This window comes from Ixodes scapularis, unplaced genomic scaffold (genome assembly GCF_016920785.2).
Source record: "Ixodes scapularis isolate PalLabHiFi unplaced genomic scaffold, ASM1692078v2 PGA_scaffold9__187_contigs__length_104089568, whole genome shotgun sequence".
Classification (NCBI taxonomy): Eukaryota; Metazoa; Arthropoda; class Arachnida; order Ixodida; family Ixodidae; genus Ixodes; species Ixodes scapularis.
In genome coordinates, this window is record NW_024609884.1 from 44,877,639 (window position 1) to 44,902,771 (window position 25,133).

Below are 25,133 nucleotides of genomic sequence, written 5' to 3' on the forward strand. Positions count from 1 at the left end.
AGGGGCTATAATTACTTCTTGTTTCTTAATTCGTCAGCAATCTATTTGTGATTAAGAAATAGCTTAGCGCGCACCCGTTTGTGTTACTAGAAGCGTGCCCGGAAGGTGATATTTGAAGAAGTTAGCCACACAAAAGTTTATTGTCCTGACTTACGAGACCTCCTGGTATGTTTATCGTCAAGAGCTGAAACTTGAATAAATATAGCATATGAGCCGCATTAAATATTGTGCGATGTTTTAGTAACAGCAAAGAAGAGTAAATAAAACGAGAGTAAGTTAGTGGACAATGAATGCGCCTAAAAGATTCTAATTACAAAATAACATGCTAAAAAAACTGTGCTACGTTATAATAATTTCGTCGTCAGAAATAACGACGGTATAAGTTTCTAAAACGGTCCCTTTAAACATATTGCTCTGTCTGAGCGAAGATTTCTGTTAGACGCATCGCTCACAAGAATCTGGCATTCCATCCCGGAGGAACAACGTTTCATAAGGAAACGAAGCAAAAGTTTGTTCGGACTGCTCCTTGTGGCCAAGAACGCGTCAGAAATTCCGCTCAGTCCAAGCTTGTTATTTTGTCGCTGGAGTTGGAGCCTCTCTAATGGCTATCCTGAAGCGGGAGCTTTCGTGCGTCGCTTAGTCGTCCGCTCTATCGGCACGGGATGATGACGATGATGATGGCCAAGGCTAGGGAAAGAGCTGAAAGAGGCGGGCGGGCCGTCCCTCGCAACTCTCTCCCTAGAGCTCCCTAGTTGCGTGTCCTCCTCTCCTTTCCCGAGAGCGCTCTCCTCCCCGGCGCGCTTCCGCGCCAGCGGGCACCGGGGGAGGGAAAGAGAAAAAAGGGATTCGGAGAGAAGGACGGAGAAGAGGGGCGCAGTGCGCATGCGTTCTCCCAAGATCGACGGCGAGGAGGAGTCGGAGCGGAGGAGGCGGCGGTGAGGGCTCGCTATAAAACTAAGCCCGAGGTGTAAACTCAGGTTTTCCAGTTTGACAAAACCGAGCGCACCGTTTCTTTCCTCTTTTTTTCCCCGTTTTCCACACACACCTCACAAACACACACACACACATCGACGGACGCCCACGGGACCCCAACCCCCAGAAGCGAGCGGAGGGCTATCGACAGCGGACGCTGCTCAGACGGCATGCACAGGGCTACACGGCGCAGCTGAGCCGACGGCCGGCGGAGAGCCGTCCCGCGAGGAAGCAGCAGTATGCCGCGCTGCTACCTCGTCAAGAAGGCGGCCACCAAGCACCCCGCGGGACCGGCCTCGTCGGGACGCTGGCCCTACCGAGAACCACTCAGCCCGACCGAGGCCGAAACGGCTCCCAGCCCACCGGCACAGACCTACGCGACCGACCACGAGCCCGGCCAGGACCACCACGCCGCCGACCAACAGCCGGCCGTCGTCACCTCGACTGCCTTTGGACGCGTCAGCCCTATGGGTGAGCCTTCACGTAGCTTTCGAGTGCTGTCAGTGCCGTCGAGGCGCACCAAGTCGAGCCTTCTGTCACGGCGCGCTCTTCCGCGTCACGCCGAAAAGGGGCACGAAACGTGCGATACAGGGGAGTCTGAGCCCACACGTGACCAGTCATAAATCCGGGATTCGCGCCGCGAGAGTATGACATGTTCTGCCTGAAGGATATTTTTCAATATCCTTCAGGCAGGAAAGCCAGACAGAAAATCTCAGCTGAACCTTTCAGCACAAATACGCCGCCAAAGACAGTGACAGCAGTTTCGAATAATGCTAGAGCAAATATATTTGTGTATTACAACGTGTGCATTTGGGGAGCGTCTTCGGGGTGCTACTTTCATCGGTGTCAAAGTGCGCGCCTAAGGTGTGCACCGCCTAGTCACGCGCTACTGATTGTTGCCCGACGTTCCAAGACTGAGAAACACAGGGAGGTTTGCCGACCCCCATTCTTTGAATTCTTCTGCAACATAAATACTGATGAAAACGGTTTAGAAACAATCGTAAATCATTGCACTCACGCGTCTTGTGTCGCACTGTAAAAAAATGTACCAAATTAATAACAGCCTAAGAAATACAGAGACTGACGAGTGCCCCTCACCTTACTACCGCTTCGCCGCCTATGAGATCAAGGCATTGGCCAATAAGCACCTAAACAAAAAACGAGGCAAGAAGATAATAATCCGCCCCCTGCATTTCTTGAGTTGTCAGTAATTATACGCGTACAGTAAATTATTAGTCGCAGTCTAGGGCACACAATCTACAATCAAAGAGAGCAAGAGATACTTAGACTGTGGCTTATCACCGTCGTCACGCTTGTTGCTTCGTGATTCGCCGTCATGTGACGGGCTGCGGAGTTATATAATAACGTGCTCGGGACTCGCTGCATCCTGAGTTTCTTATGTTCTCATCAACTGTACAAAAGGATTCGGAGCTTGGTCTGCACGACCACTACATGTGAATTCAAATGGTTTTATTTCTCCAGTAGGCACATTGCACCTTAAAAGGACGAACAACGTCGTAACGAAATATTCACGAGGCAAATGTATACTGCCTACTTATAAATTATTGTACACGATCTAAGGCTTCCAAATTTGAATACAAATTTACGTTTTACACGTATTCACAAATTGTTACTGTTCTTCCATTAAAGGCTGTTCTCACCGCAACTGCTTTTGGACGTGTCGGCCTTAAGGATGAGGCTTCAGTCAGCTTTTCAATGCAAATACACCGAGAGTTTAAGGAACATCTAGAGGTTCGAAAACACCCAGTTATAATGATAATGCAATAATTGCAAAGTTATAACCAAGCTGGACAAGAATGACATCGTCCCCCTTGTTCGCCTTCTACAGCGATTATTCTCGTTACCCAGTTATAATTGGAATTATCAATTAAATTTGAGGGCCAAAAGCAATGCATACCGGCTGGTCAACAGCACTGAGACGACAAAGGTTTCCGCGCTTGCTTCTAGCAAGAATCGACATCTTTATTCAAATTTAAGTCACCCATTTTAAGGTCAAGTACAAAGATGGGGTTATCAATTTTGTAGCTGCATATATTGACATTCACTAAACACCTAAAGCTACATTTATACCGGAGATACTAAAAACGGAACAAAGTGTGTAACAAATAACCAAGTTATGCCTTAACCCAAATAATATTTTCGTGAAAAACCCGAGACTGAGGTATTGACAGACGACGACAAGAAAGAGAAGGAGACGTTCTCCTTCTCTTCCTTGTCGTCGTCTGTCAATACCTCAATCTCGGGTTTTTCGCTAAAGTGTTTGACATACACCAGCTCACTTGTTCCCTTACGCTCTGCTCAAATAATAACTTTGTGCGAAAAATTGCATGCCTTTTATTCATTGTAAAGTCGCAAGCAATGAGCATAGTATAAGGTCAGCTAGAATATATAACAGAAATATCGATACTGCGCTGTATATTTATACTGCCTTCCTCGCAGTATTCTACAGCTAGATACGAATGTATCGTACACTTTTTCTTTTTACATTTAAGCAAAACTACAATACTTAATATGTCAACGCTTCGATTAATATAGTACCGCAGTTGCGGAGGATGAGCTGAAAGACGAGTCAATCAAAAAACGTTTCTCGTTTAAGTTTTGTTGCGTACACTTATATTTTAGTTACTCTGTATATCAAATACATTTTTAAAGAGGATGATCATTGCTAGGGTTTGCATTGCTACTGTTTGCATAACAAGCGTGGAGCGCCAGACACTAAATAACTGTCGACTAAGATCAGTTTAACCTTTCTTCTCAAAAATCTTAGAGGCCCGTAAATACAAACCAATACTTTTTTTTTTTCGCAGATAATGTGATTACGAAAAAAAAAGAATGGGTCAAAACAAATCAGTCCAAATTAATTTTTTGCATGTAAAATATATTAAATTATCGATAGGAAATGAAATTCTAAATGCAAAATCTTCTCAGTCCATGAAGGCATTCGACTCCTTTGGGAGTCATTTTTTAAAGATATTGCAGATTTAAGGAATACGAGGTCTGGGATTAGAACTTATTTGAAGTTACTAAATCTATATACAGTTTTAAATTGGTCTCAACTTGAAATACTGCTTGCGGTGCAATAAAATTATATGTTCTTGATTAATATATATATATATATATATATATATATATATATATATATATATATATTGAAAAAAAATACCAGTAAATATTTCATACTCAAATGACACAAATCTAGCTTGTATTAATCCAAACCTAGCCAAATTAGAAACTATTTTAAACGAATAGAAAAATAATATATAACTCCAACTATAGTTAGGAAAATTGCAGCTGAACACATGTGTAAGAACGAATATATTATTTGAAACCTAAAACTAGATTCCATAAATATGCAGCGAACATTCCCTTTCAAACATTTGCTTCTTTAGAAAGTTAGGTGACATATATCTAGCGTTAGGTTTGATTAAAATTTGACTAGTCCTCACCATGTGAATAAACAACCAATTTTCAGATTTTCCAATCCCTGATTACATTACGTAGACCTTTCATGCCGGTTAGAGTGTCGATTTTTCACGTGTTGTTTCACTCATACCTAAAATTTTGTCTACTAATTTAGAAAACCAAGATAAAAAAAAAAAACTAATTTTGGCATGTCACTGACGTTACAAAAGAAAGCGATCCGGTACAGTGACCAACATTATTGTGCCTACACCGCTCTTCAAACAAAAAACTGAGCTCTTACAAGTCAACAATTTCTATCTTAATACTAGTTATAGTCATTTGCAAGTTTTAAACATTACCGGTTATTAGCTTTAGATACGTACCTGCAGAAAACTACAACATACATTTACGGTATGAATTATAATTTAAAGCAAAATATCGCAAAAAACTGCGCTTTGTACTTTCTGAAAAAAAAAAAATCTTCGGGAAGTGGATTAGTTTATTAGTAGATATTTATATCTGCATAGGTATAGACAAAAAAAAAAATCAAGTAGAAATCAAGTAGTACATTCAATGCTGCAAGAATAAATATTCTAGCCAAATTCTATCTCTCCCAATTTTTTCGATAACAGTTCGTGCTATGACTGGTTAGTGACAAGTATCATTTCATGTTGTGCTAGATTAGTTCTGTATACTATTGTGTTCAGTGTGATTACACAAAAACGTACATTCACGCAGCCACTATATATGTGGTTTTATACGTTACTCTTGCAACTGTTGTAGCACTGGAAAGGGCAATTGGATCCTCGTAAATTTATTTTTGCCAGCATTTGCCTTACACTCCCAATTACTTTGCCTAAACAAATAAATACATAACTAAATAAGTAAAATGAATAAAAAATATATTTAATTCGTTCAGGAGCTACATTTCTCTCGAAACTGAAGCATGCTTGAGATATTATGACACCTTGGTTACAGATATCAGTTACCGATGTCAGTTCCCTTCGTAGCATAATATAAATTCTGTAATAATTATATAATACATACATTTTAAACTAAAGAAACAGAAGCACTACCTTTGAATCACAGCATTAGAATGGTAACACAAACAAACTTGTGTAGAGTTCACTGCAACGATAGAAACAAAGCGTCAGATCAGCAAAAAAAAAAAAAAAAACAGAAGTAAGCTTATAAAAGCAATTCATAACAGCTGTTTGGAATGGCTAAAGAACATGAACTAATAGCTAGGGAAAACAAGTAATTTCCAAGTATGAAGTTCGAAAATCACTAGCAGAATTTGCACCTAGATATGGCTTAAACATGTTGTCAACATGTACATTCAAATCATGTAATTTGTAAAACGCGATTAGAACTTTTTCGCCGTACACAGTAGAGTTGAGTCAAACAAAATGAAAGACCCTTTAAAGCGTGCTTCAAGGCGCTCAGGGTTTGTCTTTTGTAATATTACAGCGTACAGTCAGCACGAAATGAAACGCGAACGCCGGAACGCGTGGCCGTTGGTACAGGCTGCTCCACCTGGAGGGCCCCTGAGAACTAATGAAAATGCGCCGGGTTGGAGGGTGCGGGTCCTACTAAGATGAGCTCGACCATCGCGCGGCCCGTCTGGGAGTTCCGCGTTTCGCCGCTGGCGCGCTGTAAGCACCGTCACATCCGATACAAAAAACACTGTCACTCGCTTTGTGTATCGGAATCCCAGCGATATCTCTTCAGCGCTGTCATTCATTATCGCTTTGTGTATCGACCCGTAGTCCTTGATGATGTGTCACCGGAACCACACTGGGGCTCTGGTGAACAACGTGCCACGCGGTTTCTGAGAAATAGTGAAACATCATGGACGCGAAATAAAATTCGTTTATTCGCGCGACCATACTCTTTATGAACAAAAAAATGCTGCAATAGACCGACGCGGATGCCTCGGTTTTTAGGAGTAATGCGCATGTTTTAATGCGAGGTTATCAGTCGATTCTTAAAAAGGGAGGAATTGCTTGCTGACGCTCTCTTTGGTAACCACCGATATGCCAGGCGTATCAATTCCGGAACGGAATAAATGCATCACCTTGTCTGAGCAGGGCCTATCGCAAAGAGCTATAGCCAGGTTAAGCGGGTACCCGGGGTCGTCCGGGCAACAGTGCGGCGACAGAAAAGCACCCCGAGGGACGGCGCTTACAGCGCGCCTACTGGCGAAACGCGGAAGTCCCAGACGCCCCGCGCGAGGGTTGAGGACATTTTAGTAGGACTCGCACCCTCACACCCAGATGCATTTTCATTAGTTCTCAGGGGCCCTCCAGGTGGAGCAGCCTGTATCGATGGCCACGCGTTCCGGCGTTCGGGTTTCATTCCGTGCTGACTGTACATTAACATCCATATCACGACATTTTGTATCAAAGACACAATTTAACTATAGAAGATACAATCTACGTATATTGGTTCCACAAAGCCTAAAAATCATGTCTACGTGAGGTAGATTTTATGATTATCAATGTTTAAAACAACAGCGAGAAATAAACTAGAAATGTAGCCTCCTGCATTTTTATACTCGCAGCTCACATTTCGCTGTTTCTTCGCTCTTCTCCGGTCTAATAGCTCTACTTTTCAACTTCTACTATCCTCGTGCTTTGTTAGGACTGTCGAGTAGTCAAATAGTTTACTCTTGGTCGGGGTCAGTTTTGTGGTACAGTTTAATAGGCCGTGAGATCGCCTTCTGGATAGTCGTGCGAGAATTTAGCTGTCGTTCGTAGAATGAGCGGAAAAAAAGGAACCTCAGATCAGACGTCTTTTCATTAAGTTGGCAAAATGGTTCATCTACTAAAATTTGTAGGAGAGTTTACGAGTCCAGGCATTCGCGAAGAATGAATTAATGAAGATTCGTTCGGATAATATTATTAATAAAAAAAATCACATGTACTGTACGTATTAAGGTGTTTTAATGTATATTACGTAGATCATTTCCCAAAAATAGGGTCACGTCGATAGAAAACATTTTAGAAGTCTAAATTGATTTTGAAATAAGAATTCTTGTTTGACGAGCTAAGTACAACAGCCTTTGCATTGTAGCGAGCAAAATGAGGCGCTATATTAAACAAAATGAAGACACCTAACCAATCTTTCCTGCATTATTTCATTTCTTTCAATAATGTGTCGTGCAGGCGAGCTCTGGGAAACCTTTCTTAAGTTAAATAGAATGAATCTGCTTCTGAGCGTCGAATCACAAATGCAACCGGACGTGATTTTTCTAATACACTAACCCCTCTTCTTTTCCCGCTCTTCTATTTCATTCAATGTTAGACTGGTAAATGTTATGATATAAACGTACGTTACAATTAAGCTATAGTATTAAAGGAATAGCTTGAAGCGTTTCAATCAGATAGCTATTTGTTTCGGTATGTATATGCTTCCGAAAATATTCGTAATCGATGCACCTTTTAAAAAAGCCCTGAAAACCGGGCTGTTAACCAACCGAGATCAAAGTTTCTCAACTAGAGCATACATTGTGCGGTTAACGTTTCATTGTAAGTGTAAATATATAATATGCACCTGAAGAGAAAGGTAGGGGAAAACAAGCTGGTGGTAGTTAAACGTTGTAAAAACACCCCGAGACTGGGAAGAAGAAAGGACAGACAAACACACGTGTTTGTCCGTCCTTTTTTGTTACCAGTCTCGTTTTTTTGTTTTTTTTTTTTACTACATTTTTATACAACGGGCTGTTTGCAACACCTACAAAGGTTCCCAGAATTCGGGTTCTACCTTACTCTAGGTAAACTCAAACTTTGAGAAGTAGTGACCGGAAATTTCAGCATGTTTTCTTCAGGCGCCCTTTGCGGGTTTTTTTACCTATTTATTATTTATTAACTATAAAATATATTACGACATTTAACACACACACAAAAAAAACATTTTTGTTTATTATTTCATAAAGTGCGTTTGTTTACGCCAGTTTGAACGGCATATAGTCGATTACATTTATGAAGGCTAAATCCCTTCATCGCGCTGTGATTTTTGAGTAGCTTAGATTTTTATGTTTTAATTATTCAGACGAATAACATATGAGAGTGGTCCCATTCGTCCACTAATTCCGTCGCTGCGAAAGAGAAACAATCAGCGATGCATGAGAGGTGCCCCCGCTGCTTAACGTGGATAATGCAGGACGACACAAGAGAACGCTTTTCTCGATACCCTGTAAGCCGATTACCTACTACCAAAGAAAATGGCGGTTACGGTCGCAAAATCTACAGCTCGCTTATGGAGGAAAAAAAAAAATCTAGGCTTGAGGTCCGTGCACTTGTGATGGATCGCTGCCTGAAAGGAAGGGACAGAAAAGACTTTTGAACACATACAGCCGTATTGACCAGTCGTGACGAACTAGCGCTGTTTTAAAGTTAGTATCGCGTCTAAGTAGTCGCGAGCTAAGAGAAAAAATCAGCAACTATGGGTCGACTAGTTCGGCGGTGTTCACGAGCGCGATGCGAGCGGGTGACTATCTTGTCAGAGCTAACAAGCGGAAGTGACATAAAAAGATAGGCCACGCATACGCGTACTTAAACGCCGCTGCGGAATTGTGTATTTTATCGTACAAAAACTAATATTTGAATGTTTATCCAGAAAAAAAAGTTAAAGTGAGAGACCAATTGCCCGAGAGAGAGTTTTACAAAGAAAAAAGTTTAAATAACGTACGGGAGAAACACGGCAGCCGCGTTGCCAGCGACATAAACAAATATGATAGCGCCCGTAAATTCGTTTTTTCTCGTCGTCCAGCGCCCTGCTGAGATCTCTTTAGTGGTATCTCTGACCGTTGAAGATGGCTATTTACACAATATTTGCTCCTCTAATTCTTTCTAGATGTGTCCTCCAGCGTTCCGAGACTCTAAGTGCTTCGTTAGCGCTGGCGGTCAGCGGTGATACGAGTCGGGCATGGCGCTGAGCCGCTTGTCACCCACTAAACACCGGCTAAACTAGCCCTACCCCATGACTAAGATTTGTTAGTCGACTTCCTAGTCGTGCTGGCCGACTAGGCCCTAAAACGACCTGTGAATACAAAGCGCTCACTTAGCGGCGACAATCGCTCGCCACGTGATCATGTCAGTCGATGACGTCGCAAGTCAGTGGTTAAACAGGCGCTACCCACGTCTGGTGAATACGGGTGTAATGCGTTATGTGGGTGACTCGCTCCCTCACGGATTGAGCACGAGTCTCAGCCGAACGGTGACGTGGCCCTCCTGTTCAATCGGCGCCTTGCCTTTGGCTTCCACTAGAAATCCAGCACTGCGGCCTTGTTATGTATACGTGCTGTTGAGCTAACGCGCTCGTACATGTTGTGGGAGAGTGTGCAGGAGGCGAGGGGGCAAAGAACAAGCACGCGCTTCGAAAGAAAACGGAGACGTGAAATCGCGGAGTGAAAGCTGGGGTGTGCGACATCAAGAGACGCGAACTTTGCGTTCCACTCTTGCCGGAGCGCTAGACTCGGCCGGGTTGTCTTTCAGAGACGCTTTAGACAACGATGTTCACGCCGTCCAAGCACAAAACGCGTGCCAAGTTTATCTCCGCAACATCGCAGGGAAGAAACGCACAGTACAATTCATGTTACCGATGTCTTGCCCGCAATAATATAGGAAAGTGGCGAATTTGTATTTTAACATCTGACTAATGACCGGCTAAGTCAAACTTAAATGTCATCGCTGATGTAATTCTCAATGCAAAACGTGCACTGTGGAAGATCGGGGCCTTAGCAGGAAAGCAATGAATTCACGTTTCCGAAGGGATTAAGGTTTAAAAAATAGTAACTAGTTAAATCAGTTCTCCGCTCTGTGTTAGCTGTTTATTGGTTTGTACATTTATGTTGCCTAGGTTATAAGATCAAATTAAGTAGTGATAAGCCGAGGCTGGTTTCACGATTCGGAATAGGTCTTGCGATATGCAGCCTCTCCTCGAGGCTGCTGGAAAAATGCAGTCTGGCCGTCGGTAAGAACAATCTGACCATTGGTAAGAGCTATTGCGCCTTAACTTTGGATATGCTCCTGCAAAGTGCAATCAACTCGCGGACACTGATTAGAAGCTGGAAGTGTGAAATCGATTCCTTCCTACTCGGAAACTCGTGCCTTCGTTTTAAAGCAAAGCAATAAGATTTCGAAACATACCTGAACGCTATCAGCCGGAATTCGAGATGGCTTGTCTATGACGCGACTGATATTCTTAAGAAGAATGGCCTCTCTGGTGCGGTTCAATATGACGCATATTTGAATTTTGAGCTGACAGGCGAGCGACGTCCACATCGCGGTCGAGAAATTTCACGTGCATACAAAAGCGCCCACAGGGCTGTTTCAAACGCATCCCAAACGCCAATTGTTGAATACGAATATGCCACCACGGGCGCCGTCCCACAAAATATAGGGTGTCCCAAGTCACCAGGTTCAATCTCAAACGTACCGTAAAAATCGACGCCTGCGCCTATCAAATAAAACTTTTCGTCAAAGGTGTATTTCACAGGTTGGTTTTTTCTGATAACATTAGAAAGCGTAGCTCCTTTTTTGTAAAAGATAGAACCAAGAAACTTGTCAGGGTCAACGGCGGGCTGCGACGCAGACGATCTAGTCGAGTTGCGGGGCGCGTTTGGCGCTCGTATTGATAGATGGCCCTACCTCCTTGTGGCTTATTAAAATGAACATAATCTTTTTGTAATGTACCTTAGGTTAAAAATAAATGTGGACAATAAGTTAAAAAAACGCGTTTGCATAACGACGGCGCTTTTGCTGCCAAAAGATTTCGTCTGCGTGTCGTCTGCTTTCTTTCGCTGGTCGGCTCACTGATCTCTGTGTCTATTTGCTGGATCACGTTGGCCCGGTGCGCGAATGCGGCCACTGGCGGCCATCTTTTTGGTAGGGTTATATTACCTCTAGCCACACCATAGTAGTATGGTGGCGCAATCTACCGCCCGTTAGATAGGGTGCAGTGGTGCAGCCACAATCTTCCATCCATGGCAGACAGCGTCGTGGCAGTTGTGGTGGAAGGCTGCCATAAAAATAGCCGTGGGTGATATTTCGTGCTTGATTGAAATTGTTCGATGAAACATATTGTTCAAACCCGGCGTGAACGGTATCCCGATCTTTGAGGAGCCGGCGAAAGTTTTACGAAATCGGAGCACCGGGGAAAAGCAGCACAGCTCGCGTTGAAAACGGATTTGGTCGTTGGCGGGGAGCGCACACGCTTTTGCCTATCTCCGGCTCCTCTTATGTCTTAAAGCAGTGCGCCGTCAGCAAAGGGGCCCCCCGTCATCGATAGGCCTTGAACATCTGCTGGCATCAATTCACTTCGTTTAAATGCTTTTTATTTAGGACGTCGCAGGCGAATATATGGTACAAAATATATAAATCACTCACGGGCACATCGGCAAACAAGTTTGTGGAGAGACCCCGGTGAATATATACACTCGCGAGAATTTCTCAAATGATCGCGAGCACATTCACAGCGTCTCTTGATCCGTATCCAAGCGTTCGGGAGGACACGACTTAACCACCAACGAAATCACACCCCCACCTGTCAACCATGCCGAACCGCGGAGGGGCCCATTCCCGGTACGGCGTCTGCTTTCAATGCGAGTTGCGCTGCTTTCCCCCGGTGCTGCGGTTTCGTTAAACGTTTGCGTGGTCCTCAAAGATGGGGCTACCTTTCACGACGGGTTTCAAGGATCTGCTTCGACGAAGAATTTCAACCAAGCACGAAATATCACCCACGGTACGGTGTACTAGACCCACGGCTATTTTTATGACAGCCTGCCGCCACAGCGCTGTCCGCCATATTACTATGATGGCTAGAGGCAATATAACTCTACCAAAAATATGGCTGACCGTGGCCGCATTTCCGCCCACAGGCGGAGCTAGTCATGCGCGATCCAACAAATAGACAGAGATCAGTGTGTCGGCTAAACCTTCCGGCGCGCTACTAACGACGCCATCTATCAATACGCACGCCAAACGCGTCCTGCAGCTCGACTTGGTGGTCTGCGTCGCCGCCCGCCGTTGACCCTGGCAAGTTTGTTTGCCCTATTATTTACAGGAACGGAGCTACACTTTGTAATTTTATTAGAAAAAACCGACCACTGAAATACATCTTTGACGAAAAGTTTAGATAGCTACATGCAGGGGTCGAATTCTACGGTCCATTTTAGATCGAGCCTGGTGACTTGGGATACCCTATATTATACGATGTCAGAATGGTCGTTGTAACGATTGTCAGCTATACTAATTCGCATCCTTTCCAGGCATATCTTGTAGTCGGCCGTCCTTTCACATGTCACTTGGCTCGGTTCGAGTGCTCAACGAGTATGGACCGTTTTCGTTTACCCTCGTCTCCAGCCACGTAGTTCGCATATCCGGTAAGAGGAACAAAAAGAAGAGAAATAAAAAAAAGAAAGATCTTAAACCTGGTATATGCAAAGAATATAAAAGAAGCAAAATAAAAAAAGAATTAGCGTGGCGAGATACAAACGATTGTTTTCTCTCATGACGGAAGTTTCAGGATTCGCAATGGCGACTCCCCGGTGGAGAAACAGAAAGGTTTATAAACTATTCCAATAATCGTGTTCTCTGCGCTGTCGTATTCCCCTACTATGGTTGCGAAGCCTGTTCTGAGCCATACACAGTCACTCTCTCCCGCGAAATATAAGATTTTGTCTCGACACAAAAACCAGACTGCGAGAGAGATAGACGAACCCTATTTTTATGACGACACATGGAGCGGACTCGTGTGTGAGCGCTCCTTCTGTTGTCCTTGTAGGTGACGAGGTAGATTTTATTAAAAACTGAGGCAGGTTCGTTTGACTGTATGTAGGCGGTTGTGATTGCTTTGCTTTTTCTTCTTCTTTTTCCTTTCCCTTTTCCGTGTTTCATTTCGTTTTTGCACAGCAATAAACTTTCAGTTGTTAAGTCAGCGCCCTGTCTGCGTGTTTTCTCGTCCTGGGGATCTAATCTGGACACTTGGCAAAAAAGTTGGCGAGGAACTTGACCATCGTGATTGGCCTGTGCCAAGGTCAAGCGCAGCGCCGGCAAATCATGGCCGCCGACTTTTTCGCTAAATGTCCAGAGTAGTGCCCCTGGTCCTACGTCTTTTAGTGCTGTTCCCAACAAAAAAGTATGCACCACCAACTAGCCCAACTACATGACTTGTTATAGCCAGCCGGCAACAGCCAGGCGGCTCCCGCAGAGTGAGAGTTCACGGTTATACACTGTCTCGTTGTAACATGGCAAAGGGTGAACGATAAGCCCTACATCGCGTGCCGAAGGCTTCCGATATGCGCTACGTATACGAGCGCAACACATATATATTAAATCATGACGCAGCAAAAAGCCTCATACTGCTTCGCAGTAAAAGCGCACTAGGGTGATACGAGGTTCAGTTAGGATTGGCCCACCAGGGCCAAAGCTTCCGCCGTAGTAGCATGTCACCTGATCACGGCTTCCTGGCCTGCCCAGTATTTCTTGCTTCAGACGCTAGGCTAAGCGGCGCCACCAGAGTAATAGCTCCCATTTGAAGAATGCAGCCGCCACTCCCAGGCATACCCAATGTTTCTTGCTTGAGTCGCTAGACAGCGCCAAACCAAACAGGATTGCAGGTTGCCTATAGACCTTTGCAAAAAGCGCCTTCTGCGCGCTGCCATCTTTGTGTGCTGGGCTGTGGAACACCTTCTGAGCATGCGCTGTTGCTCTCTTCTGCAGTACATCAGGTGCTCAGCATCTGTCCACAGCTCAGCGACTCAGCCTTTTTCGCCCGGCTGACAAGCACTGGAAAGGTCTATAAGACATCCGGCATGTTTCCACAGCCCAGTGATTCGGCATTTTTCGCCTGGGTGATAAGCGCTGAAAAAAAAAACAAAAAAACTCTACATCATGTTCTTTTATTTTTTTTTTCAATTGAGGATTGATACGAAGCCTTCGGTACGTGAGATATAATTAACTTTTAATTCTAAATCAGTTCGAGAAAGTTTTCCGTTTCGAAAAGCACTTTGCTGTAGACCCCTTTCGAAAGAATGCCCTCTGCTAGTAGCTGTGGTATCCCTGCACAGTGTTAGACTAAAACCGAAACGTCACGGAACACTTTATACGCTTGCTTTAAAAGGCAAGAGCACACATACAAAAAAAAAAAAGGTAAAGAGCGCAATGACGTCGCACATTCGACGCTGTTTGATTGGCTCGTCGGCTTCTATCGTTGGCCGCGCTCCCACGTTCGCCATCTTATGGAATGACTAGCACGTTCTACGATATCAGTTTTTCCGCCATCGTGCAGTGGTTCCGACCTTCGAATAAACGGCACGTGACTTTCGAAATGGGTCTATTCATAGCCTTCATAACCGGAGCGTAAAGGCTCGTTCGCACTCTTGCGACTTCTTAAAACTTGGTGGCTTGAAACCTCTTACAAGAGGACACACTGGTACCATATATTGTGTAGCAGTGTAAACTTGGAGGTCCGACATATTTTCTATTTATCTCGCGAATTATCCTTTCTTTCTTGGCTCAAAAAACTTTTGTCAACGTTATAAACGAGCCTTTCTTATAGGTATTATACACATTTGACCTCGGAAATCCCGCAAAACCTTCGCTTTTGTGAAATTCAGTTCCAGGGTCACCACATAGATGGCGCCAGAATGCCAGTGTGTTCCCTCGTCCTAAGAAATTTTAAGAGGTTTTAACAAGTCTCGTCTCTCTCGGTCGTACTCGGTTGCAAGAGTGTGAACGGGCCTTAAGGCTACATCATTTGACGTGCTTCTTTTGCACTGCGACAACATATATTACAAACGGTTATGCAAATCTCACTCTTTCAAATCGCGATGAAAGCTTGGGTCCAAAGGTGCCGGTGCAATTTGCCCTACGGCGCAATAAAATATATCTATATATGAACGCACTGGCATTGGCGCTGGGCAATTGATCGATTAACCTACCGATAATTCGATGAATGCTTTAATGACGATTAATTTTTTTAACGAGTTTGTGAGAAAAAGTTTGACAAAGAAAAACAAAAAAAAAAGTTAAAATTAAACGTTTTTGCCAGGCAGACGTGGACGGGTGTACCCGTATAATTGGCAGACTTTAGGTTAAATTTTAACCTAAAATAAGCTGTAGGCACGCCATTTGTACTCCAGACAAGCGCAAAGGGTTACGAGTGTCCTGACCACTTCAAAGCTGCGCGAGTGTTCGTTTAGCGCTACAGAGACTATTGTGAACAATCAAAGGGGGTAACTCTTGCCGGAGAATATCAACGAACCCCGGTGCCACATGCAGTGTGAGTGTCTTTGAACTGTACTCAACTATATATCAAGGTTGATTTATAATCGAAATTGTATACTGCGCCGTTTATCACATATGCAGCAAAGCCAAAAAAATAAAAAAATGGAAATGAACGGGACAGTTTAATCGAATAATTGATGGATTAAAGTGTGGCGATTAATCGGATAAAAAGTTTTAATCGACCCCTACCCTAATTGGCAGATAATGCCACGCTCATCGCCGTGGCATCTCACATTTGTGTCAATTGGATTTACTGCATTGTAGGCGTATGTTTCATGTTCAGTGTATGATAAAATGGTAAAACAGAACTCAGTTCGAAATAAGCCCTTTCTCTCGTAATCTTTGACGGGGCCGTGCTTTTCCTAACCCGAGAGCCCATAGAAACAAATTCGAAATGCCTAACACTCGGTATATCAAGATAGAGAAATTCCTTGCCGACACTAATTGTGAACTCAATTATTATATAGTCGGGAGCCACTTTCTGGGGCATTTTCGAGGCCGAGGAGAGAAGGAAAGTGCGCGTGCAGCTTTAACAGATGCTTTACTATGAAATAAATCCGACTCCGCAATAATTTAATGTTCTTGGCGACGACTGGCTTTGCGTAGTTGGAACAGCTGGTCGTGCGCAGCCTCGGGCTTTTCCCACTTGAATTGGGGGGGGGGGGGGGGGGGGGGTGTTCCGCCATCTATCATCATGAAAACTCTTTGAGACAGCAGAGAGAGCCGTCTCTGCTGTCTCGGCGAATCCGGTATCTCGGTCCTTCGATGACAGCCATTTCCCTCGGCGCAGCGCGGAAGCGCGAGAACGTGACCAGCTCGATGCGCGTCCGTCCTCTCGGACGCGGGGTTTCCAAACCGCACGGAGAGGATTTGGCGCTGTAGAAGCGCTAATACGAATGAGCGGAGTAAAATATATTCTCCCAGTACAGTACTTGGGTTCTGCTTCTTCCTAAGATGCGTGTAGCGCCTTGAGTCCTGGTAGTGCACTTGGACGGCGAACTCCTTGTGGTAACAGAAGTAATTGCGAGAGGACGAGGTTTACCGCACCCGCAGAGCCGTGTATATAGAGAGAGTTTGGTCAATGGGAAGTGCGGGCAGCGCCAGGGCGTGCGTCAGTCTCGGAAAGAAGGCTTGGCATGCTCTCTTGACCAACCAGAAGCCGAAAAAAATCCCCTAGCGGTGGTAGCCAGAAACAGTTCTGATCAAAGGTATGTGTTCGTATATGGTTTTAATAAGCGTGTGAGAATGAAGTATAGTAGCTCTTCATGATTGAAAATATGGTGCATGCGTTGTTTTGTTAATGATCATGCAGAAAGATGTAAGAAATGAATGCGCCGCTCAACTCTGTTTCGCTCGGACAGAGTGTGACCGCTCGGACGGCAGATTCCCGGCCCTCGGCGCTTGGCGTACGGATTATGTAAATCGTTGCGCTAGTCACACTCTTCCACCACCGTTTTGGATGAGCGTGATTGAAACCTCACGTGTACCTTAATTCCAGTCACTGAGAGTTACTCTGATGCAGTTATCAGGCTCGCAACCACCGCCAGGGTATTATTTCCGGCTTCTGCTTGGTCAGATTCGAATTCCTGAAGACGCCCTGAAACACGCCCAGCCCGCTTTCGGCCAATGGCGCCTCCTCATTTGTCTCCTATACTTCCCAACGAATAGACAAACTCTCTACATACACGGCTCTGCGCACCCAGTAATCTATCTATTGGGTGCTGCGCGAAGTCGTGATGACATACGCCCGCAGTGCTATTTGTTGGTGTGTATTGCAAAACTAAACTACGCATCGCCGAATGTCCACACTCAGACAGAATGTGGTGTTAGATGTCGGGACCATATTTAAAGTTGGTAAAAGTTGGGGTTATCGGATTCGAACAGGTATAGGCGCTTTAAGCAAAAATTGCACTGAAAAAAAAAAAAAATTACCGGGATACCTAAGCACTTCTTATCAGTTGTCAATACGGAAGCATGAACGGTCGTTCTTCCCCTCCCTTAGTTCGTCAGCGGTATACTGGTTTGGACGGCCCCGTTTCGCTACTGCCGAGGTTGCGGCCGCTGGCGATATATAGATGCCTCAGGCGCCACCATGTTCCTCGGCGCCGAGAGGAGCAGAAGCGGCCACCCGCCCCCCCCCCCCCCCCCCACCCCCCCCCCCCCCGCCCCTTAATATGGCAACGCCTGACACGAGTGCGGTGGCCGAGCGCGCGCTCTCGTGAAGCAGCCGCCAATGGCTATCTTGGAGCCGTTTTGCTCAGCCAATGGGGAAGAAAACATTTATTTCGCGTTTTTTTTTTTTTTTTTTGCGGTTACAGACGCCGCCGGCTTTGCTCCATTGGATAGTTAAAGCTTTCGCATTAAAATCTGGGGTCCGTACCGGCTACAGACGCCATATTCATCTTCACGTAATCGCGGGTTCCGTGGGCCGCCATTTTATGGCGGAAAATATTCGGGGAAGAAACTATCATGTTTATTTAATTCGGCTGGCAGCTTTCCAGCGTTTTGGAGCGCTCTGAAAAGCCGGTGCCCATTCGGCATGTCGAAGTTGGGCGCTCTAAGTATATTCAGGTGGTTCCTTCAAAGCGCTCTCAGATTTTCGGATCGCGCCGTCCTCTGACTAGTAGCGCAGTGAGGCGGTCTGACTCCGAAGTGGATAGCGTTTCTGTATAGGCTCCCTGAGGGAGCAAAAATTGCATATTCATTCCAATGAGGTAGACGGGCTTAGAACGATAAACTGGAATCCCGTTCACCAGGCAAAAGTGACACCCACTTGGCTGCCGCCATGTTGTGCAATTTGGACCACTATAAATGAGACCGTACCGAATCCTGAGGTTTTTACGCAAAACTGACCCGATATTTGTATTGCGATCGCTGTAAAAAAACACGATAAACTATTTTTTTTTTTAAATACTGTTAGCCCCAGAGATCAGTGTTTAGCTCCGATAAAAACCCAAAAATACAGCACCGCGGCTAACGGTATCTAGCGGCGGCATTGCGAAGTAGCCCGACTTTTTGTCGTAAAAGCCCATTTTAAACTTAAAACAAACAAAACAAAACAATTATCTCGCCCGTACTGATACTTAAAGTCAATAATGAATTATATGTGCACGGTACTTCGTTAAAATCTAGACGTGAAACTATAAGGTCATATGTCTATACTTCGTTTCACCTTGCGTCCGAGCGCGGCCGATGTTATGAGCCAAAGGACCAATAAAACAGCGCAAAAAGCGCAACGTCATGGCGTGCTCTCTGCGCTTGATAGGACTAGCCGGTGGAGGAGCACGTACAGAGAGACGGCAATTCCCGGCTAGTCCTATCAACGCTGTTGGATTGGCCCTTTGGCTCATAACATCGGCCGCGCTCGGACCGATGCTGAAACGAAGTATAGTGGTCAAAAATGTGCAATATGGTGGCGGGCAATGGGGGTCACTTTCAGCTGCCAGTTTATCGCTCTAAGCCCCTCAACCTCGTTGGTTTATCCACGTAACGCCAGCTTTCCTGCACGGCCCGGAATTCTGCTCGTCACGTGACTGAACTCGGCGAATAGCGGCGCCGCGCATCGGCAGCGCGCAGCGCGCTCCTTCTCTTTTCCTGGAAAACTAGAAAGAAGGAGGAGGCAAAATCAGAAGAACATACGCCAAGGCGCGTGCAACGGGGAACATACGCCGAGGCGCGTGCAACGCCGGCGAAGCGCCGTGTCGGCTAGTTTCCGGCACGGCACTTGGATTTTGCTCCACACGTGATAGGATCACGGCGAATAGCGGCGCGGCCGCACGTGGAAAAGAGACGCGCAAGTCAGGCTCCCGTAGGGAGCCTGACTTGCGCGTCTCTTTTCCTATAGGAAGTATTCACTGGCGGCCATAGCTGTGTGCGCGACTGCTGAGGGCGTGCTGATGGCTAGCTTCCAGGATTCTTTTGGAACGTGCCTTCCACACCGTCAAAATGGCCGGTCTTAGCAGCCTATTAATGGGGGCTCGTTCTGAGCATGCGCTCTACACAGCACCCACAAATATGGCGCCCAGTGAATACTCCTTATAGACGCTTTCAGGCAGCTGTGCATTGGCGCCGCCATAGCTGACCTTCAGCTCGACGCGCGTGGAGCGAAAGCTCGCGCTGCAGAACCCAGGGATCCTGGGTTCGAGCCCCACCCCTGCCCGTTTCGATCTGGATGAGCATCGTACCGGCGTGCGGTCGTGTATCACTACTGCGTGGTGCACGTTAAAGACCCCAGGCTAGCGGTTGCACTGCACTGGCTAAATTGCTCATCTACAGCTGGGAGACTCGTCGCCCCTGTGAGGCAGACCAAGTTCTAGGCTGTATAAACATACACACAACCCCCCCCCCCCCCCCCCCCCCCCCAATTTCTTCGCTTCCCTTCATCGTTACCACAGCAGGACAGGTTATTGCCACTTTAGGTGCTACTGTGCTCTTCTCTCCAACTTAGGCCTTTGTGGGAGGCTCCTCAACGCCCTCTTCAGTAGCTTGGCATCTCGGTAAGACAAGAGGAGGTCGGCAATGGCGGCTCAATCTGGCGCGTGCTTAAAGAGGTACGGAAACGAAATGTTTGCACTCTTATTTCTTTGTTTAGACGTGGTACATGTTGCGCTGGCCGCCCACAAACACTAGCCTAGACTGTTTCTGGGCTGCAGCCAGAGAAGTCGAGAAAACTAATTTTAAAACGAATGAACAGATTTCACAATTTCATCTGGTGGCGGTATGTGAAGCTCCGTTGGAATGCCGTTTCGTCATGAGTTCCTAAGAAGCAGCGCTAGTTCGCGTCAGTATGGCTCTCTCGTGGAGTAACTTAGTCCTGAATGTGACTTGGCGGAGAACTTACATAAGCTGTAACTGCAGACAAAGCTAGAAGTACGAACTATCCTGCGCTCCTTTTTTTTTTAGACATGCATTGCTAGTGCGAGAGCTTGATCGCTCTGCGGAACAACGTTTAAAAGCAGCAACCTCGAGCTCTCATGGTTGTGGCATTGGCTTCAGTCTCAGCTCCACAGTGATTCTGCAACGTGCATTTCTAACCATAGAGACTGCCGTTCTTCGCAGACGTTAGGTAGGAGTTTGATTTGAGGATATGGGGACCTCTGTCAGGCCAACCATGTGCCATTGCTGGGTACTGACGTCTATTTTCTGCTTACTGGTTCTCTCGAGCCACTACTTCTGCGGCTTGAAATTAACACGGTGACGCGAACGCTCGTGGCACATAAAATACTGGCATGACCGCAAACGATCTAACGGGCAAGCTACGTATAAGGAGTATTCACTGGACGCCATATTTGTGGGTGCTATTTAGAGCGCATGCTCAGAGCGAACTCACATTTCTAGGTTGCTAAGACCGGCAATCTTGTTGGTGTGGAATGCACGTTGCAAAAGAACTGTGGAAGCTCGCCATGAGCACGCGCTCAGCAGTCGCGCACACGGCTATGGTCGCCAGTGAATACTCCCTATAGACGATTGCAAGCTGGGCGACTGGCCGCCGCCATGTCTCTGCTCGAGCACGTACGCCCGTGCGATTACGAGCTTGCCAAAGCTACGCTCACCCGCGCGTTGCACGCGCTTGCACGTATGGGGCACCACTTGTGGCGCCATGCTTGCAATTGTCTATAGACAATTGCAAGCATGGCGCTCACCCGTGCAACGCGCGGGTGAGCGTAGCTTTGGCAAGCTCGTAATCGCACGGGCGTACCTGCTCGAGCAGAGATATGGCGGCGGCCAGTCGCCCAGCTTGCAATTGTCTATAGGCCATAGCGCGTACAGTCCGCGAATATTACTACCCGGCGAGATTGTCACGCCTTGACGCCACCAAGCGGCAAGGCTAGTAACTACGGTACTCTTTAATGTGCGGGAACTATTGACGTCACTAGCGCGATACGCATTGCGCTTCAGGCTGGCCGACTTTGAAGCGAGAGGTAAAGAGCTCGCGCTCACGTCATTTCGTTTCCGCATACCCGTTTAAAGCGTCCGTACAAGAACTCTCGAAGCGGGAGCGGTAGGAGCGCTTGCCTTAGTACCGTTCACGTGAATTCAGCCAGTTCCGCTGTTGGGTTGAAAGAGAAAGAAGTCGATATGGCCGAGAGGCTAAAGGCTGAACTCCATTCAACGAATTACGTGACGAATAACTGGCGAACGCCGCCCGACGACACGCTCGCTTTGCGCGCGACGTAGCAGCCACTGTGTTGATTCCAAGCGCAGAGCAAAAGCCGCCGGGCAAAATTCGTCAGTTATTCGCACCATATTTGTCCCACGGAGTTCAGCCATAAGGCCTGGTTCAGACAGCTGCGTTTGACTGCGTTTAACTGCGTTGCGGCTGCGAGAAACCAGGACATTCCTGCTGGTTATATCGCGTGCCGAGATGATTCCTTGAATTGGATTCCACGCTTCATACGAAGCACAGATGCGCCGGTGACTGGCTTTCGGTTCTCGGCGCAACGCAGTCAAACGCACTCAAACGCAAGTGTCTGAACCGGCCTTTAAGGGGTATTCACACGAGGGAGAAATCCCCGGGATTCCTTCCTCGTGTGAGTACCCCTTTAGCATCGGATACCGTCGCGTTTGAAGACCGCAGCGATCTCGCTCTGCTGTGCAGTGAGTACAGGAGGTGCTCGCCAGTTGACGGGAGACTTTCGCAGCGGATACCAGCGTCCGAATTGAAAGCTGCCGGTTAACGCACGGGTATCCGGATAAAGCGCTGGATATCCTGACTTCTGTAAGTACCGCCATCGTTTGATCGTGCAGCGGGCGCTCCTATTGGATGCCGCCGACGCGTCGCTATTTTTCGCTCACGGCGTATCCCACATTCAGACGCCCACGCTTCCATGGGTCTGCTGTGACTACCGGCGACGCGCCACAGAAAGCGAGCATGCTCATATCGGTCTACAGTAGACATCGGTGCTGCGATGCCGCGAAACTCCATTGGCGGCGACGCTCCACCATTTTGGCTCAAGAGTGTGCCAGCATGCACCAGCTTGGCGGCACTTTGAAACTTAATCAAATACATCCAGCGCTTTAGACATGTGGGGGTGCTGAATGGGTGGATGAATGGTATTCGTTCAGCCCTTTGTATCGGGCGGTAGCTTGCACCATGGCAGTGGAGGAGCTGTGGAAGTTGTCCTCGGTATCCGGTTCCGTTGCCAAGCGTTCGGCTAGCACGCCCGTACACTAGCCCGTATCTATAGACGCTCCCGGATCTCGCAGATCCAATTCAGAGTATTGAAGTACTGGGAAGCGATCAGCCTTATATGCACCAACACAGTGTTTCCAAAGAAGCCCGCTTTGCCCAAACCAGGTGTGAGCACTGCGCATGCGCAGAAACCAAATTAGAGAGGAGTGAAGCGTCTACACATGCGCAGTACGGACAGCAGTGCCACCACACTGGCGTGACGTCAGTGGGTGGAGTTGGGCTATTTTATGAGCCCCGGTTTTGCTAGCGTAGTGCGCCTGAATCAGAAAGTTAGCGTCATTTTCTCCCTTCTTCTCTGGCGCGCATACTTCATATCTCCATTTCTTGCTGTTTCGCACTCGTACGTCAACGGTAGGGCCGCCTGCTTCGCTCCCAAATATATGCTTGGTTTCAACTTGAGTCAGAGCGCAGTCAAAGGCTTAAATAGGCGCAAAGACATAGCGCCATATTAAAAGCGCACTGTCACGGTGTAACTTCTGCGGTCAATGAACAATATGCAAAAAAGCAGCCCCCCTAGCGGTTCAGGTGCACTCTGTGAGCAGAAGACTGTCAACGGGTAGTTTCGGTTTCGCCGAATCGTGCATCTGCCGTCTGCTATCGTCTCGGCACCGCCATTGCTCACGTCGTCGTTGATTGGTACACACTTACCGTGATGCAGCATGTTCCAGCAACACGTTCCAGCAATGGGAAGACGCCAAGAAGTTGAAGCAAAACCCTACTTGCCACAATGACCACATTGCAAAGAAATATTTCCACCTTCACTTCACCACCTTAAGTAGACAAGGAAAACTCACAAAATACATTGCAATCAGGACTTACAAAGTATGGATCACGAAGAACGCCCTCAAGACCACGACTAGTGGATCAAGCCATCGCGTGATTCTGAACGAAGACATAGGGTAGTGGAATTCCTCCTCAGATATCTCAAGCTTACCGGACTTGACGTCAACCTCTAGAAGACTCTGCTGCAAGTCACAAGGAGGCGCAACTGCTTGCTCAAAGAATCAATAAACATTCCTCCAATACAATCCAATATGCGCCTAACGATGTAACTACTTCACACCAGAACGATAGGCAGCTTGCTAATGTAACTCACTTGCGAGTCTGTGCATTTTTTTTCCTGAGGTATTACCCTGTTTGTTACAGTCCTTACTACCGCATATAATAATAATAATAACAGATCAACATTATAATTTTAACACAGACTGGAAATAATACATTTATATATTGCCGCTCGTACGTGCTTCATGTTCTATAATGCTTTTACGGCCTTGACTTTGCTTCTTGCGAAATTGAGCAAGGTATTCACCGCATAGCCTCTTCGTTAGTGCCACCACACGAAAACTTCAAGCCCTTCTTGCTCGGCCCCTTCCTATGGCGCGTGCTTCCATTTGACATGCTTCGAAAAGATTTTATGGGAGGCTCTGGTCATACCGCTTGCGAGTTCTTGCGTAATTTGTACGTACATGCGCAGCTGTGTCAGCGAATCGGCCGGTGACGAACAGTTTGGCTCGAAACGACTCACTAAAACTCCCTAATAGCTCGACGAGCATTCAGGCAGTGGCTCGTGTCCAAGCGCAGCAATGACAACAACAGCCGTACCCTAACAACGTCTGAAACTGAGCGCCTGTTCTTCGCTCTGCGAACCCCAGGACGTGGCTACGATGAACACTGGCGGCACGTAATCGTTTCCAAATCACCTGTACGCTTGCTCTGGCTGCCAGTGGAAGACTGGAACGCTGCTCGTTTTGTTTTTGTTTTCTTTCTGCGACGATCATTCCGCGGGAAGAAAAAAAAACAAACGAACACTTGTTTTATAGGTTATTAACGTCAGAAATTAATTCTAAGCGATAATCGCTTAGAGCACGAAATCGCTGCACCGGCCTTCGATTATACACGATTGCAACGTTTACACAATCAGAGCTCAGCCTGCGATCTTTTCAACGCAGCACGCGCACGTTCGTGGCTGCGGAAAACGAAAAAAGCACGCGCTACACTCAAGAAAAAAAAAAAAAAGTAGGGTATAACCTTACACCCTTTTGTCCCATATAATGCACCCCAAAACTTCAGTTCGACGTACAGCGCCCTATAGTCGAACAGACGGCCCAAAAGTTTACGAGGGGCTTGGTAACGGTGCGATATAACTTGCTACATGGCTAAAGTACGTATCAAAGACCACAGAAAGAAAACACTGAGGTTTTGCAGTTGGGCCGAGAAAACCCCGATTATTATTTTTTTTTGGTAGTCGGTAAAAC

The 25,133-nt window shown here is 46.5% G+C and overlaps 1 protein-coding gene across 1 annotated transcript in view; it reads left to right on the forward strand.

Annotated features, from left to right (window-relative positions):
- The first annotated feature begins 1,211 nt into the window (after positions 1-1,211).
- LOC8037113 (transcriptional repressor scratch 2) overlaps positions 1,212-25,133 on the forward strand; it is a 54,436-nt gene continuing 30,514 nt past the window's right edge. Inside the window, exons 1-2 of the mRNA XM_042287403.1 lie at positions 1,212-1,443; positions 6,518-6,520. Of these exons, the coding sequence (XP_042143337.1) occupies positions 1,212-1,443; positions 6,518-6,520 (235 nt within the window). The remainder of the gene's footprint in view (positions 1,444-6,517; positions 6,521-25,133) is intronic.